At 36.5% G+C, this 17,565-nt stretch overlaps 1 protein-coding gene across 1 annotated transcript in view; it reads right to left on the bottom strand.

Moving 5' to 3' along the window:
* The window catches only part of FAF1 (Fas (TNFRSF6) associated factor 1), a 166,285-nt gene that overhangs the window by 66,548 nt on the left and 82,172 nt on the right, over positions 1 to 17,565 (bottom strand). The window contains exon 8 of the mRNA XM_010080340.1: positions 13,115 to 13,201. Within this exon, the coding sequence (XP_010078642.1) occupies positions 13,115 to 13,201 (87 nt within the window). The remainder of the gene's footprint in view (positions 1 to 13,114; positions 13,202 to 17,565) is intronic.

The following is a 17,565-nucleotide window of genomic DNA, read 5'->3' as shown; positions in this document are numbered from 1 at the left end:
TGTGTACTTCTGCCTTAGGATTTTTAGCTCATGCAGAGAAAGCCAGGCTTTCACATCAAGTTGATGTTAATGTGCACTGACAAAGCAACAGTAAAGGAGCTTCATGTTTGTCACAACGTGCACTCTTTAATTTAGTAATTGCTTTATACTGATATGCAAATAATGACACATTTCCCAAATTTCCAGTTTCTCGGCAATGCTTTCACTAATTACTTAGTGGTTAAAACTTAGGCATGTAAATTGGTTAAGCAGGTTTATTAATAACTACACCTGTGTGAATTGATCTATAAAACATAGATGCCTGGGAACAGGTCACAACACACTCCACGTTCCTGAATATCTCAGGAACCAAAAATAAATAACCTCTCACCAAAACAAGATCTATTACGACTAATAGAGTGTTATTCATAGATAAACTGGGATTCCCAGCCATTCCCAAGCTTGAAACTGCCTTTGGGTGTCAACAAATAACCAGGAGTCAAAGCATTCATCCATTTCATGTTGCCAAATGAGAGGAGGATCACTATGGTAAACAAAAGGTCCATAAGAAAAAAGATAAGAATCCCTCTGGTACCTGAAAACATGGGAAAACACCAGCATCCACTCCGGTTTCTGTGGACCGCCACATGCTCTGCAGTCTGGTTATGGAATTTGGCGATACTGCTTACTCTTACTTTTAATACTAAGGGTAACTGTGAAACATTCAGCTGCACTTAACATGGATTCAGACTCATAACAATTGCAAAAACACTGAACAGAGTTAACCTGTCTTCCTCTATTTCCTTTCCTCAAAATTCTTCACAGTGTAAGGGCTGAAAAGCAATCAAGGCACTAACACTGTCCTGTTTAATTTGCTGGGTCCCGTGTTGAAACACAGTGTCTGTTAGGTTTCTGATACTTTATTTAAGTAACTGAGTAATTGCCATAGAAGAGGGTATAATAATATTGTTTGTCCTAAGTCTCATCACAAATTGCCTATTTTTTGCTATTCAGGAGAGATACAAAACCATTAAACAGATTTTTAAACAAGTGCAAGTGAAATAATTAACAACAGTATAAACCAACAATCAGTTTGGTTCCTCCAGATCTCATCTTGCCCACAGATGTTCACAAATACATCTCAGGAACTGTTTTGCATTCACAAAGAGTATCAGCCAAATACTTGGCACATTTCTGGTCCGTGGTGGGATGCCATTTACTTCACAGCATTGTACGATGCTTTGGATGGCAAACACAAGAGTGCCTGGATATGCTTCCAGGACTATATAATTCCTTGGCAGAGTTCAAGCAGCTGTTCTAGCAACACTGCTTCCAACAAATGGTTCAAACACTGATAGGCTTTTTATGCTGCCTCTTCTTCCTGGATATCACTTTTCAAGGAATTGGATTTTTGCAATGTTAGCCTTTTGAAAACATGGTGTTACTGACTGCTAAAAATGAGATTCTGAAAAGGATGATTGTTTCTTATCTTCTGCTTCCCTCACCTGGGATGTATGAAAAGGCCTCTAACTCCTTCCATCAGTCGAATTAAAAACACTGAGGACATAACATCCTCAATTAAAGGAAAAAGGTTCAAAACTAGAAATAATAAATGGTATTAATGTTAAACAATGTTTTAGTATTCTTCAGTGCTAAGTTGTTGGGTTTGGGGCGGTTGCAGCTAAAATGCATTAATTTCATTCATTCAGTATAGCTACACTGAATGTGCTTGGTTGATGCACGATAATTTCTAGTGTGACATGCAGAAGATAAAGAACATAAATAACTAAAAAATTAAGCATTTATAAAGGGTTGTTCTATTTGGAGACATCTAAGGACAAGACAAACATGACACATTCCCAACATTTTAGACTGGATTTTCTTAGCCACATAACAAAAATAAGGTGGCCAGTTTCTGCTGAAATCCAGCTGAGGCCACGCAGCTGCTTTTCTTTGACTTTTACGAAAGTTCAGCACTAAATCTCAGGCCTCCTCTTAGAAATGAGAAGGCTTGTGTTGCTTAAGTGTTTTATGAAATGTCATAAGTAAAGTTTTCAGAGCTACAAATCTATCTCAGGTCTGTGGTTTAACCACTGGGGAGTAACTACATATAGAAAAGGAATTCAGTCCAGTGATTGCTGTTGAAAATAGGGCTCTTGTCCTGTTCGGCAGAGGAAGTAATCTGTCTAAAGTAGATTCATCAACCGATATGACATTGGTTCCACATTTTATCGACAGTTTATTGGACTTCAACAAAAAATTCCCAACAGAGGACCAGAGTAGCTCCATTCTAAGCATTTAAAAAGTAATCTATAGATTAATCTAACACTATTTAAATAGCACTTTTTTAAAGGAAGCGTTTGAGACTATTATTATCATGCTCTGCACAGAAACAGAACAAACCCCGAGGGAAGTTCTAGCAATAACAACCATTCTCACACATAAAACAACAAAAGTGATGCTGTAATTTTACACAGCTTTCTTCTGCTTACCACTTACCATACACTTGCTTAAAGTGAAACTCTGTTTCCAGAGCCCCAAACACCTTCAATCTGTTGCAATGGATTTTCATACATCTCCCAGCAAAGCTCTGCTCTGCTTTTACAGTGAAGTTTCATGACAAAGAAACAAGCACCACTGTGATAATCCTCCAGGAATAATGCAATTACCACTTATCAAACAGGTGTCTGCTGTATTCCAAGGAGATTATAACTTCCTATTCTGCTCTCCAAGAGCACAGAATAAAAGAGAAGCTGCTACTATTAAATAACAGAGGAGAAAAGGAGTCTTTGATAATAGCTCTTGCTAGCTTCTCTCAGCAGGGCATGAAGTAAATGTAGTCCTTCTATAATATCTTGGCACTGAAATTAATATTTTTTGTTTCTGCAAGGTGAGTAGGAGCACATAAATAAGACCACTCCTGTTAACTGAATCTGAAGTATCTTTCTCTCTTCATTGAGTACTCCGAGAACCTCAGCACCTGCTGCCTTTTGCCAGACTGTGTCCTTTGTGAGTACTCCCTGAAAGGGGAATCTGCCTGCTCAAGCGAAAACGGGCTATAGGGCTGCTCCACCAAATGCATCGTCATTCAGAGATGTTTCCGTGACAATACAGTGTTTGATGAAGGTACAAAGAGATCTCTAAGACGAAGCTCCAAAAGTCTAGAGAACGAAAACTTTTTAACAATATTTTTTTAAATAAAAGTAACTATCATGTCTATGAGTTTCAAAGCCGGAACAGCTAAAAACATTGTCTCGACAGAGCAAGCGGATATGTCAATCTCTTGCAAAAGAAGAAAGCAGTAAAAGATGACAAATAATTATGTCTGTAGCACCGCTGCTGTTCCTTATGCTTTAAAATTCCAATGACAATTGAACTTATCATTGAACGAATGACTTACTAACAGCAACCTCAAAATTTGCTAACAGCCTTTCCTACAAAACCAAGGCTGATTACTATAGGTTATGCCAAAATGGGGTCAAATCCTCCTGGTAGAAGCTGATGCAATTTTAGTTGATGGTCCTTGTCTTATATCAGGAATGAATGTGGCTTTTTGAGTCCTTATTGTAAAAGATCACAATGCACTTGGCAAACTCATTGAAACTGACATTTTTGAGATAAAAATGTGAAAGTTATTTAGCAATGCAATTGCTCTTAACAGTTTATGAGGGAAGCAGCACTTGAAACTGATAGTTTACACTTAAAAATGCACAAGGAATTAAAGCAAACAGCTTGCAACTGGCACAGGTGGGTGTACAACTTCCCTTAAAGTTATCCCTCAAAAGAAGTCATGAGATGAAATAGCAGAATCTCAAAACATAACCTGGTATCAATAAGTAAACCAACACAAAAACTGTAGTATCAAGATTTCTTAGACAGTAATAGAATTGTATAAATCATAGAAAAGACAACTGAAAATTCAAAGACCTGGTGAAAAAGTGGCCCTTTCTCCTTCTCCCATGGGGAGACAGAATCTGGAGTTTATGAAAGAGAATTTAACAAACTATGTTTGTTCCCTATCAGGAACATGTTACTGGAATAGATAGGCTGCTTTTGTTATCTGGAGACGGAACATTTCTCGGCAAGGTCCTTCAAAGCACCAAGAAAACAGCCATGATGAGTGGCAAGGGGTTTCTCAGGTCTCAGTGCTAGCTGGAGATAACATGTACACCTTTCTGCACTTTTCTGCCACCTGAAATATCTACAGAACTTCAGAAATCCACCCTGAATGTGAAAACGCAAATAGGCAGAGAAAGCACCCCCAAGGAATCTCTTCAGCGTCACACTGTCACACAGAGGTGACTCGCTCAGACCCCACAAAGTGCATCACTGTGGTGCTGTACCAGCACCAGGACGAACTTATTTCAAATAAAAGTCTATCAAAGATTACTGTGCCACCTGGAGATTTTTTTTTTTTAATGAAACAAAAGTTCCAGGATATTAGCAGCCACTGAGGATAAAAAAACCAGTAAATTAGAAAACATGAAGAATAACTGTCACAACTTTTTTTCAGTCGAAAGCAATATCTCAACCATACAAACTAGAAAACTTCATGTTAGTCCCAAGGATTTAAACCATAAACAGCTACGCTAAATGAAATAATGCAATTTCCTGACTCAATGCCCTACATTTAACAATGATAATGAGAATTATTGCTTTGAACTGAATCATTAAATCATTATAAAGAAATCAGGGCTGTTGCAAATGAAGTATTTAATAGTATTAGGGGAAAAAAAAAATCCCAAAATTAACCACTACACTACAGTGTTTCAAAATGGTGGTTACCCTGTACTACAAAATACTGTACGGAGGCAACCTTTTAAGTACTTGCATTTCCAAAATCTTGTTTGCTATTTTAACAGGAGATTTCAGAACAAGTATAAATAGCAAATTTTCTTAGCTCAAATTTTCATTAGTCAGCATTTGTCTCTTTCTAACACAATTGAAGACAAACAGCCTACTTACACCGGGAAAGATCTGAGATACGTCCTACGTAAGCCAACAATTGCTATTGTACATGCAGGTAGATGATTTTGACTGACAATAAACTGTTGCAAAGGAAGAATTATGTTTAGTTGTAAAAAATTTCAAAAATACTTCTCAAAAATTTCATTTTTATGCTATTTGGTAGCTAATTCTAGCCACAAAGGGCCAGTTGATGCTTATTTACAGATAGCTGTGGAACTGGTTAGCATTTCAGGACAGCTTAACTAGTATACAGGTTAATTAATCTAGTTCCTACAATTAATACTGCCAGTTGCTTAAAATGTTTGGATTTAACTTGAGTGTCTAGGAACATGTACTAGGGCTTTAAAGTTTGTTTCGTAGCATCAGTCTCGAATTTTACAACCTGTCATAATTAATTCAATCCCCTGCACTTTGAAATCTCCACAATAATAAGAACTTTATCAGGCTGCCGTCGGTATGAAGTAGCACAGCAAACCGAAATCCCGCCGGGAGCAGTCTAGAGCCCTCTCTTCTAAGCAGCAAAAAGCTGTTATCATTTTCTGAATTACAGGAACTATAAAAGGACACTCTACTCAAGCTGCCGCTGAATGTCACCTAAAAAGCAATCACAAAAGGGCTCTGTCTTGGCTTATCTCTGAGCTCTGTCACTACGGCAACCAGCAGGGAATAAGTATCTGTGGGCCTATGAATTTAAGAATCCCATAAAAGCCAGGGCTAAAAAGGCATGTGCAGCCTCTCAAAGATTGACTGCATTAATACATTAGCAAATACTGTGAAACACTGGATAAATGTCAGCAATTATGGAAAAAGCATCTAATAACGATATTCGTTGTCTGTCAAAGCCCCGCGAGGTTTGATATGTAACTGCCACTCAAAGCTGTCTGTAATATTATCTCTTTTATACATCTGAATCCACATCATTCAAATTTGTACTTTGAAAGTGATCAAAGTGTAAGAGCAGGATGTTCTGTGCAGATCGCAACTGTCAACAAACGCACGGCAAAGGACAGAAATGCTCCCGCTGACAATACCAACCATTGTCACCAACTGTATCAGGTAGAGGTTTATAAAAAATGGAAACACTACCGGAGGCTTCATCTGCAAGCAGTGTTATTAAGCAACGACCAGAGAGAGCTCAACATTGATTTGATTATTGATTTAATGTATTTAGAAGAGGTAGCCCTTTAGCCAGGAGAGCAGAGAGCAACGAGGACGGGCCAAGGTACCCAGACAGTGGCCAAAGGGTGGAACTCTCATTGATCCGCGCTAAGCGGTACAACAACCGCGGGCAACAGGTCTTGGCAGCTGTTGAAGTCAGAAGGATGAGTGGGTTTTATGCCACAGATTTCTCTAACAGTCCTGAGCACTCTCATTAAAAAGTGCTTCTGACTTCTCAAGGCCTGCGCTACACCATCCAAAACGGAGATCCATCAAAGATGGAGACCAGTGAATACAATGTGGAAATGCCTGAGCACAATTGTGCTTAAAAGTACCTTTACACCACACACCACAACTCCATAACCCACTGAAAGTGTCACAGAACAAATCTCCAGGAACCCAGCAGATCATAAGGGATCTTTGTTCATCTAGAGTAATTCCCATTCTCCCCACAGGCTGCATTAACTACCAACCAAAATTGTAGATATAAAGCTTCTGCTTATTTTAATTTATTAGAAAGGACAAAATGTATATTTACAGGTCTCCAGTTATGGAATAAAAGTATCCCAACTTCTTGACCAACCAAGTATATTGATAAATATATTGATTAAAAAGCATAAAAGAAAAATTACAGTGTACTGTACAGAACCCTTTAGGATGGACCATTAACCACGGCACACACACTCAAAAATAGGTAATTTGTAACCTGGAATGACAAGCATACCCCATGGAGAGGACATATTCTCCTGGGAGAAAAGTTCTTCAATTTATCTGTTGGAATAAGTCTGTGAGGTAAAGCTTGAGGTACTTTGGTGAAAAGATAAGCTCTCTTCACACCTTGCTAATTAATACTAGTTATCTTTCTTTAGAGAATTAATACTCCGTAGTTTCAAATATGCATCTAGGAAACCTGAAAATTCAGAGAACCAAAATGATTTTTTTATAAGCTGATCTCATTCTCTAATAAAATCCTAATAATTGAATTGTTACTCTACTATTTTATTTTTAGCACAGAAGAGACTGCAATGGGCAGACTCCACACCTTTAAGCAGGTATCTGTCCTGTGGTCTGGGCAGAACAGGTAAATTTTGTGTCTCACAAAGGCAAGCAACCTCACAGAGATGTGTGGGACATGGGAGGTACGTTAACACCAGCATCCTCCTTCCTTGCCTCATGCCTTCCCTTAGATAAACAAATAAATCAGCATCAGCAGCAGTCTGTGTGTGTGCTAAGTAATGCAAGGACATCCTTATCTCGCTCTGCTTGGTTAAGCCCAAGAACCAGCAACAAAAAACCAAGCCATATTCAAAGATGAACAAAACATAGGTGGATTTTTTCCCTTTTTAATAAAGCAGCTGTAAAAACTTACCAGAAAAAATTATGATGATCAATGTGACAGCAGTTATTCTTCATTACAAAGAGCAACTGGAATCTCAGATAAAGCCAGAGACTGTATTCTCTAAAAGCAGTAAAGTTTCAGTAACAGTTATAAAATCCTCCCTGTGCAAGACAAGGCATCGTCACCAGTCAAGAGAGGACAGCAGAGCAAACCTGGGCTATGATGAAACAAGTATCAAAGCTCTAAACATCTAATGATGAAACCTGAGTCCTTTCAATTACACTCAGTGTTTGGCACAACTCTGAGCAGCAAGAGCAAGCACTAGTCTGGACAGAAAAGGAATCCAGGACATGAGCTTTGATATGCTATCTGCCTTTTACCTACTACATTGTTTATGGGAATTTCCTGAAGCACTCCATGACACACTAGAAAAGCTCCACGTGGACCTGCTCTTCTAAGGAACGGCTCTGTACTCTCGGATGGCAGGACAGTTTCAGACAAATCATCAATGCTCTAGACAAACAGTGCTTATGAAAATATCAGCTTATATGTAACGGTAGAGTCAACTGCAGTCCCCTCTAAACACGCTTCTTTGAAGTTTCTTCCTTCCCAAAAGATAAGAGAATAGCAAAAGCACCTGCTCTCAAAGAAGAAATTTCTATTTGATAGGTGACAAACTGTCATAAAACAGACTTTTACCACCTCCCTAACTCCCAGTACACCTGTGTACATCCAAATCAATCTTCTCTTCCCCATAAGAAACATGAGATCAGCCCCAAAATCCTGTTATTTTATTGACCATCTAAATTCATGGATGAAATTAGTTACAAGAGCTAGAACCCTTTTTTTTTGGTAACTAAGAAAAGTAAGACTCATCACCATGCAGTGAGGAAATAAATCCTTCACAAAAGCAATGTGATAGGTGTAGATCACTTCAATTGAGTTATTTTATAACTGGACAATCCTAAATAAATTCTCTTGTGATTAAAAAGTACAAACGTAACACAAAACTGATTAACCCTGACATGGTAATTTTTACATAAATGAAATTAATTCCAAAAACTTTATCTTAATTTTTATAAATAGCAAATAGACAAGGGGGATGGGGGAAAAAAAAAAAAGTGAAGGAACAACTGTAAACTCCTTGTTTGACTTCAAGTACTCTTCCAAGCATCTAAATTAAAAGGATCCCACCAGATCCACTCTACTACACTACTACAAGCAACTGATGAGAACCACAGAGGGAAAGTAACATACAAAGTAATTAATACTGCAGACAATCCAAATTATAATAATTATATTCTTACACAGAAAAAAACAGTTGAGTATTTTCTAATGACGTATGTATTTTAATTCAAATATAATGAAGTTTATGCTTAGGATTAATAGACACTTTCTCTGTCAGAACTATTAATTCTTTAGTCATATCAATTCCAGGGGGAAAATTCCAAACGATCCAGTAAATGCAGAATTGCATCCATTACAATTAAACAGCCAGTGTATGTAAACCTCATGATTTGTTTTCATATCACAATGACAGCATGTGCTAACAAACTTTCTGTTCAGAAAGCGAGACCTGGAAAGGGAACGAAATATATATTCCCAAATACTAATTACTCAGATGCTTGATACTCAACCTCTTCAAAATCCTGGAGAACAGCCAAAAAGCATCATAAATGGTTTGACTTTGTACCAGAATGCCATTTATCGGCATTCTTAATTTCTATTTGGGCAGACAGACTGTGCTTAGTACTTAGCAATGAAATAGCTAAATATAACAGCAGTGCTAATTAGATCATACATAAGTGTTTGAGAATTTGGATTCTAACTTGGAAGCCTTTATTAAATTCAGCTAAGGAACGTCAACCACATCTGCTACAGCCGTCACAGAACTGAAGGTGGTCATGTTCGCAAGGGGGATGATGAGGAGCTCCAACACATTAGTGACTACAGTCACATCTGAAATGTGACTCTTCAATTGTGCAGACGAATTATTTGTAGCTGTAGAGATGAGGAGCTCCAATACGTTAGTGACTACACACGTCACATCTGAAATGTGACTCTTCAGTTGTGCAGACGAATTATTTGTAGCTGTAGACCTACTTGTGCCTAACTAATATCCATTGGCTTTTCTATCTAGCAAAGAAGTCCAGTTACTCTTCTTGAAATGAGGATATGACGTCTTGACCAACCATCCCATTCAGGGAAACAAAGCGTTACTGGCAGTAGACAGAAGGACAGATGCCAAGTTCCTCTGCACGGGATCTGCGTGTGAGGGCACACTTGCAACGCTGGGCACCTCATCCTCTGTCTTTGTCTCTCTCCCCTTCACCCCTCCAAACCTCATTTGAAAAGTTTTACATCTTTTCCATGCAGAAATAAATTCCATTTTGGCAAGCTCACTGTCGTTACTTATGAAGAAGCAGGCATTTCTCATCGCTATGCTGAAACGACTTAAAACAATGAACTAATTAAGAAAAAAGTTTTAGCCTAAATACCAAGAACAAAAGGAGCACAAAAGCAACCTCGCTCCTCCTTCCCATATAGGGTGTTGCTGTTCTATGGTACCAAAATGAACTTAAACATCAGGGACAAAATTTTAAACCAAAAACCAGTGACTTCAAGGGCGGAAAAAAGTTTTACCTCAAATACACACTTCTAAAGCTAATAACAAAAAAGTAATCTGTTCTTACAGAATTGACATCACAATGTTTTCATGTAAAAACTAAAACGCCACCTACAACTGATCTCGGATTTTTTTTTTTTTTAACAGATACATATGTGAAGGTTGCTCATTCAGCTTTGCAATAGCAGTAATTACCAGTGGAATTTTAGAAGTTGAGCCAATATATAGCAAAGAGAGATGGAACACATTTCAGAACTTTTAATAAACTATTCTGGCTCCATTTTCATTTTACAGGTTCAGTAATGTTAAGGTTGTTGCAATATCCAAAACAAAAACAAATACTAAGAACAAACTGTGAACCTATTTAAATCAAATTATAATTATTTTTCCGTTTTCTGGGATAATTTTCTAGAGTTCATTATATCAGTTGATGATATATACCCCAAACCAGATAAATTAAGTCTTTAATATAAGTTTTACTTAAGAAAACTTGTTAAAAAATAATGATTTAAAACTCCTACATTTACTTTATTTGAACTTAATGAGCAGAACAGATATAATTCATGATGTTAAAATTATTCAGGCACAATTATGTCCTTGCCGAATAGTGAACGTGAGATTTCCACAGACTATGTATGCCTTGTTCCCCACAATCACACCATCACAGCACGAAAACATTCTCCTGCGTGTGGAGGTTTTGATACTCATTTCCTTGGTGCAAGTGTGCAAAAGGATCTGAAAGAGTTACTGACAATTCATACAGTATCCCATATTTCATTAGATAGTACAAGCAGAGAACATAACTCTGAAGGGAGATGAAGCAACAATGTTTTAAATGACTATTGACTCCACTAAATTTCCTGATAATGTCAGAAGACTGTAGTCTGTCAGGTTCATAAGAGACTCAAGACGATACAGGAATCCAATTATGCGAAGTCTATTTAGTTGTCCTGTTTGCTAAGCCAAAGGTTAACGAGAACTGCACTGAAAAAACCTCCTGTGGTATTACAAAGTATTTCTTATGCTGCATAACATGTAAATGAAAAAGTATTTTAATCAAGTCTTTGTTTAACTCTTTAATTGCAACGGAGTACTACACAATACAGCAAATTAAAAACTCACGATGGAAAAAGTGGTTTTTAAAAATTTGCCACTGAACTGAAGACATCATGGCTCATTACTAAGGTAATTATTACTGAATATGCTTAATTTGCAAAGGAAAAAAAATGTTCAAATCGCAGAATCATAGATAGTCATTGCTAACATCCAATCTTTATAAATAGTAAGCTATGGCCTCCAATTTTAGACAGAAATTAATTATATTTTTGTTGGTAACACATTCAAATCTGTTTACACAGCTGACAAGTCTCAGCTGCACCAGATGAGCAGTGAGCTTTGAGGACTCTCCTGCTTTGGAGCAGATGACTCAACATTCACCAATTTCATTAAAGATGAAAACAAGAAAAATTCACCTGCAACAATGTCACTTGTAAAAACAGACTTAAAGCAGATTTATGAGTTTTACATATGTGAAGTATCCTATTCAAAAGAAAGGGGGGGGAAAATACGGGAAAACCTAACAGCTGTGGGAAAACGGATTAGAAGTGTTGAGTTTCCAATTCTTTTTTGGGCTAATGTAAACTAATAAAATGTTAAAATGGATCCACATTTCAAAGACTGTAATTACCACATGACACCATGCTGTTATTTCAGATCTCACATCTATCGTCTCAGATATGCTCCTGAATACATGGACATAGATTTACCCACCTCTCTCAAACTTAACTACTGTTTCTGCAAACACTACCACAGACATATTTTACAAGTATATTAGAAATTCAGACAGTCTTTGCTTTTTTTTTTTTTTTTTTTTTGATTGGCATAAATCCTTTACACAGGAGCAAAAAAGCAGCAGTCTTATACAAACAGCAATCCTCCCTTTACAAGAAGAGAGTAGAAACGGACAGGAAAGTAATGCACTGAAGAGAATGCAAATATGTAGAAAAAGCAAATCCCAATTCCATTTTCACTTTGTAGAATACTCAGGTTCAACGCCTAGTTTAAATGAATGATTGTATAAAAATAGAAATACTTAATTTTTCTACATTTTTCTCAGGTCACAAAATCTACATACAACATAACTACATAATTATTTCAGCCTGTTAGTTTTTTGGGGGCTTTTGCTTGCTTGTTTTGTTTGTTTTTTAAAATAAAGGTGGACCTCACTAGCTGGCATTGGGAACATAGTACCAGAAGAAAATTATCTGAGCAAAACTGAAAGACATGCTGTAAAACACACTATAAGGAAGCAAGTCTAATATTTAATGGAATTCTGCAGTTAAGTCCCACAGTTTCATGAATTTGTAGGCAATTCACAGTTAGCCGATTCCGTCACCAAGGGTTCACTTTGATCTCAGCTAAGATTTCCCTCCATTTCTAAAAATGGTAATTCCAAACTTGCAACATACCTTTGAAAATTGAATACACGTTGTACTGTAAACATATTATTTACTATTTCAAAATGTCATCTTGCAAATGTCCATAAATTCTTACTGGTCCAGCAAGAACTAAAGTAGATAATAATTCACTTTAAAAGCAAGTGAAGCTCTCCATTGATTTCACCAGGAACACTTCCTGCTTAAAGCCAGACACAGGCTTAAGGATACCAGTGATCTGTTGGGCACAACTGAGAAAAATATCTAGACGTGCACTAGAACACATGTGAAAAACAGGACCCTTTCCTGAAGTTCAATCACAGCAGTAGACCTCCTCAGCTTCCAAATGTTGTGCAACTTTGCTCCTCCTAGTCTAAACCATGCATTGAATTTGATACACATGAATAATTTCCACTCAAATGTGCTTCAGTAAAGCCAGTACTTTTGTATTTGTATCTTTCAAGATAAAGCCCTGAATTATGTCTTATGAATTATTATGATAGGTTACTGCATACCAGACAATAAAAGTTATTGGGTGATTCTGATTAAAAATCCAAGTAAAATCATCTATTTGTAGGAAGAAATTAAATGAGACACAAAGCTACTTACCGAGTCATCTGTGGCAGAAGGAGGCCAGCCTTCCCACAACTGGTGACGGACAGGGATACTAGTTAGGTCATACACATTCCGCTTCACCTAGTTTAAAAAAAATAATAATCAGAACTAACAAAAGCATACGGGCAAGTTTCATTATTTTCATCATAATCCCCAGCTTTTTCTTTTTAATTTTTTTCCATTTACTGTAAAACGGGTTCCTTCTACACTCAGAGGTCCCGATCTCTTCCACAGGCTTACACACAGCACTGAGGAATTTCAGTGCTGCCAAAAGGAATTGAACAAACTATGTTAAAGTAAAAAAAAAATAAAAATCTATAACATATCATTCATAATGATTCATTATTACTGAAGTTATCATAAATGTGTAAAAAAAATCCATAATACAAATTTTCACAGTAAGAAGTATCACAAAGGAATGAACAAACTGAGGGGATGCAGAAGGTAACGACAAAAATTCTGTTGCAGGTTTTGCTAGTTGATGTATTCTGTTTCACCTTAAAATTTTACGTTCATGCTACATCTAACACAACAAGAAATACAACTAGTTTTGCATAAGTTTCTTAAATGGGATAAAAAATAAAAGTGAATATATTAGACATGAAAATATGAATTAATAAGCAACACATTTCAAACATTAATTAACAAAATGCAAATACACTGATTTTTACATCAACTCTTTTCTCATGTTACTGAAATACAAGTCACTACCATTCATTATGTCTCATGATGTAGGGAAGAGGGAAAGAAGAAAGAGTTGAAAATTTTGAATATAGGAAGAATACTGCAAAATACAAACATTACAAAACTCTTTCCACAAAAACATTAACACAGGTAAAAAAGCTGGCATGTCTTATCACATGTTTTGCGATAAGCAATTATTTAAATCACAAAAAGATGTATCTTTGTACTTGGGATAGAGAGTCATATCTCAAATTCTGAATAACATCTTCTAGCTGAACACAAAGACTGCACAAACAACCAGCACATGTAAACATTGCCCAGCTGGACCAGAACTGTGAACAATAAAATGCCTCCAGTGAGCAATGTTGGCTTTTGGTTTATCTTCCACAAAGCTGCTCCATGGGAATACAAGGTCCTCCCATATCTTCACAGGTCTATTTTAGTTTCCAAGTACAGCTCTCAACAACCTATATTACATCCATAAAAACATTCTCAAAGAGATAAAAAGAAAGGTTTGACACATTTTACTGTTATTTTACATGACCATTCGCTAGACAGAATATCTGAGGAAGTCTGAAGTTCAGCGTCCCGTTCCCAGCCCTAAGAGGGGTGTACAGTCTAACACTAACAGACACAAGAACCAAGTATTTGACACGTTAAACCGAAATACATCAAGGCAGATGGATAAGATTTTGCTTAAAGCAAATGCCAAGACTACTCCAAAAACTGTCCTCTGATGGCTTCTTTAGCTTTTCGTTTGTTCACTTGTCAACGAGAAAGAAACAACAAATAATTGTATTCTAACTTCTTCTGTGAGTACTACTAAAAATTCTGTGAAGTGAAAAAAATTAGATATAGTTGTCATCAGACAAGATCTGTGAGGTAGCACCTTGCTTGTGATCTAGCATTCTTACCCTAAGTTACTGACTTTCTCTGAACAGAGAAATAGTTAAAAACAGGAAGAAAGTTGAAATTTGTCAAAATGAGAAATACTAACATAACCCATATACTTAAAGGTTTCACATTCAAGAAATGAATGAAAGATTATTCTAAACTACTGTTCTTAGGGAGATAACGCAACAAAACAAAGCGATCCACTATCCAGACATTTTATATAATTTGTACCTGTCAGAGCTTCATCACTGAAGCACAGTTGAGGTTTGAATACACGGTAAGGCAATACGGTAATACAAACATTGGAATGTGCATATGTTGCCTCAAAATTTGACATTTATTTTTAGTACAGAATGTATATGCAACATCTGGCAGTAGATATTCATCTAGAAGTGTGTTTGCATAATGAAATAACACCAAACCTCTTTTTCTCTGGATTACCTTTAGAGAGAAATGCTGCATGGAGCCTTTCTTTCAAATTTTGCACATAGTTCAAGCACATTAATATATGGATGAATGATACTCATGCAGACATTAGGCAGTAAAAGAACTGTGCTATCACTGTAAATATCCTAAGGGGCGCAAGCGATGAGGCAGAGATTTCCACACACAGGCTTGCTCACCAGTGTTGATTCAGGCAACATTCTTCAAAAGACTCTTCATGGCATTGCTGCATGAGTTTGCCAACAAATAAATACCACTGCAAAAATTCAGGGCATACAGAGAGCAAACACAAAGCGCAGTGCCCTTAATGTATTTCCAGTTCTCGGATCCTCCATTCAATTACTGTTGCTCATTCTCACTACTTCTAGCAGCAGTAGTAGTAGCGGTGGTGGTATTTCATACTAATAAAGTGCCCCTCAGTAAAAACTGTGAAGAACTGTCTCACATTTCTGATAGATTTAATATATAGGCTATGAGAAGGATAATTTCAATACTATCGGTTTAAAGCTTCATAAATACAAATATTCTGCACAGATGAGTGGAAAACAATGGCTTCAATTTATTATCCAAGAATAAGATACGTTAATTCCAACTCTTGAGCCTACATCTCACTAAGGGATGAAAGTCAGACCACGTGGGTTCCTTACCTGGACATTTCAGGACCATAACATATACTTGAGCTGGATTTGCAGCTCAGCTTTCCCATCATCATATGTTTTAGAATCATTAAGATATCTCTCCTTTTTTTTGTAAAACTGGTAAACTACATGTACACCTGATAACCTTTATACTAATTTTTGTTTTGTTCAGGAGTTCTTGCAGGGAGACTGGTCTGGTCAGTAGGTTTCAATTTTAAAAATTTACAACTATATTTTTATTTAAAAAACTAACACACAGAATATCGAAGTACTTCTTAGCAATTGAAGTGGACTTCATATTAGCGTTTCCTCATACTTAAGCATGTTGTCAGATTTTAGAAATACAAATACACCTTAATTATTAAAAACTTATTTAAATTCATTTCAAATACACACATATATATATGTTACATTCTTATATTATGCACATACGTATACACACAGGCACCTGTGAAAAATGGAATTATGGAAGCCCAAACTCTATAGAACTTGGTATATGATCTCATTCCTACTGTTGAAAACAAACAGCCTTTCTTCGCTGCTTCTTAACAAGAAGGCAGCCTGCTGTGCAGTATTCATTTCGCAGCAGTATCAAGGTACAGAGATGTCATTACTCCGTACTGACCCCACAACAGCCCATCAAAATGTAACAATGCTGATCTGTGATCACAAGAATAAGGTTCTTGCTATTTTAGTTTTCTCGCATTAAATACAGAGATCAACTGTCCCTGTGAGACAACTATTCTCCAATTACACATCAAAAAAGTCTTATTAATATTATTTTCACAATATAAAACTCTAAAAGGAGCTATTTTCAAATAACAAGTGAAACTTATTTACAGAAACGTGGGATCAATACAACTACATAATCTTGTTTTCAAAAAGCCTTTAGAAGTAAAAACAAATAACTCAGAAGTCACATTCCTCAAATTCCCTTTTAATTCCGAAGTACAACAGAAAGGCATTATGAAAAAAACAGTATTTCCCTTCTTTCATTAACTCATCTGCAACTGCACTGAATTCAATAACATTCCTCTGCTATTCTAAGCCTGAAAGGCATGCTCGGGGTAAAGTGTTATGTTGGTATAAAGCACAATGCCAGACTGATGTGCTGGACAAAAGTGATCAAAGTTGAAGTAATTTTAGCCAACGCACAAGTATTCTGCTGCTTTACTCTACCAGAATGACATCTGTTGAGCAACTCGTCACAGAATAAACTAGTTGTCATAGGCAGGCTTGGTCGGGTAGGGGACCGTGTAAGACTTATTAGAGTAATGTTTGATTAAACAAACTGCTTGAGTTGAGATCATAACTGGATTTGGGATTCATGCCAAAGTAGTCCTCTTTCAAATGACAAGCTTCAATCAATTATTTAAGATAAAATAAACTTGCTTTAAAATAACGATTTAATTGTAGGTTTGTTTGATAATGAGAGTAGTATTACAAAAGCAGGCTGCAAAATGTTTTAAAGACTAGGAATATTTACCAGTCGAGTACAGAAAACCCCTTTTCTTCATTAACTAATTTAATTTCCATTTAAAGTAAAAAATTCTGTAAGGAGGAAAAAGTTCTAAAGATTTGTATAAAGCAAAACCACAAACTGCTTCTTCCCTAGGCCAGTGAAATAAAAACCTACAGCCTTACTCCTCATGCTGCTGTAAAAAGTTATCATAGTGAATGGACAAAGTCTGTGTTAAGGCTTTTATTTATAAATTCACATAATTTTGATAGGACTGAAATCTTTATAACTTTGTATAAAGCAAACTCTAACTTCTAGTGTCATAC

The sequence above is a fragment of the Pterocles gutturalis genome, unplaced genomic scaffold, assembly GCF_000699245.1.
Source record: "Pterocles gutturalis isolate BGI_N339 unplaced genomic scaffold, ASM69924v1 scaffold9764, whole genome shotgun sequence".
In the NCBI taxonomy this organism is placed as follows: Eukaryota; Metazoa; Chordata; class Aves; order Pterocliformes; family Pteroclidae; genus Pterocles; species Pterocles gutturalis.
The sequence above is the reverse complement of the archived record's forward strand: the minus strand, read 5'-3'. Positions and strand labels throughout refer to the sequence as shown.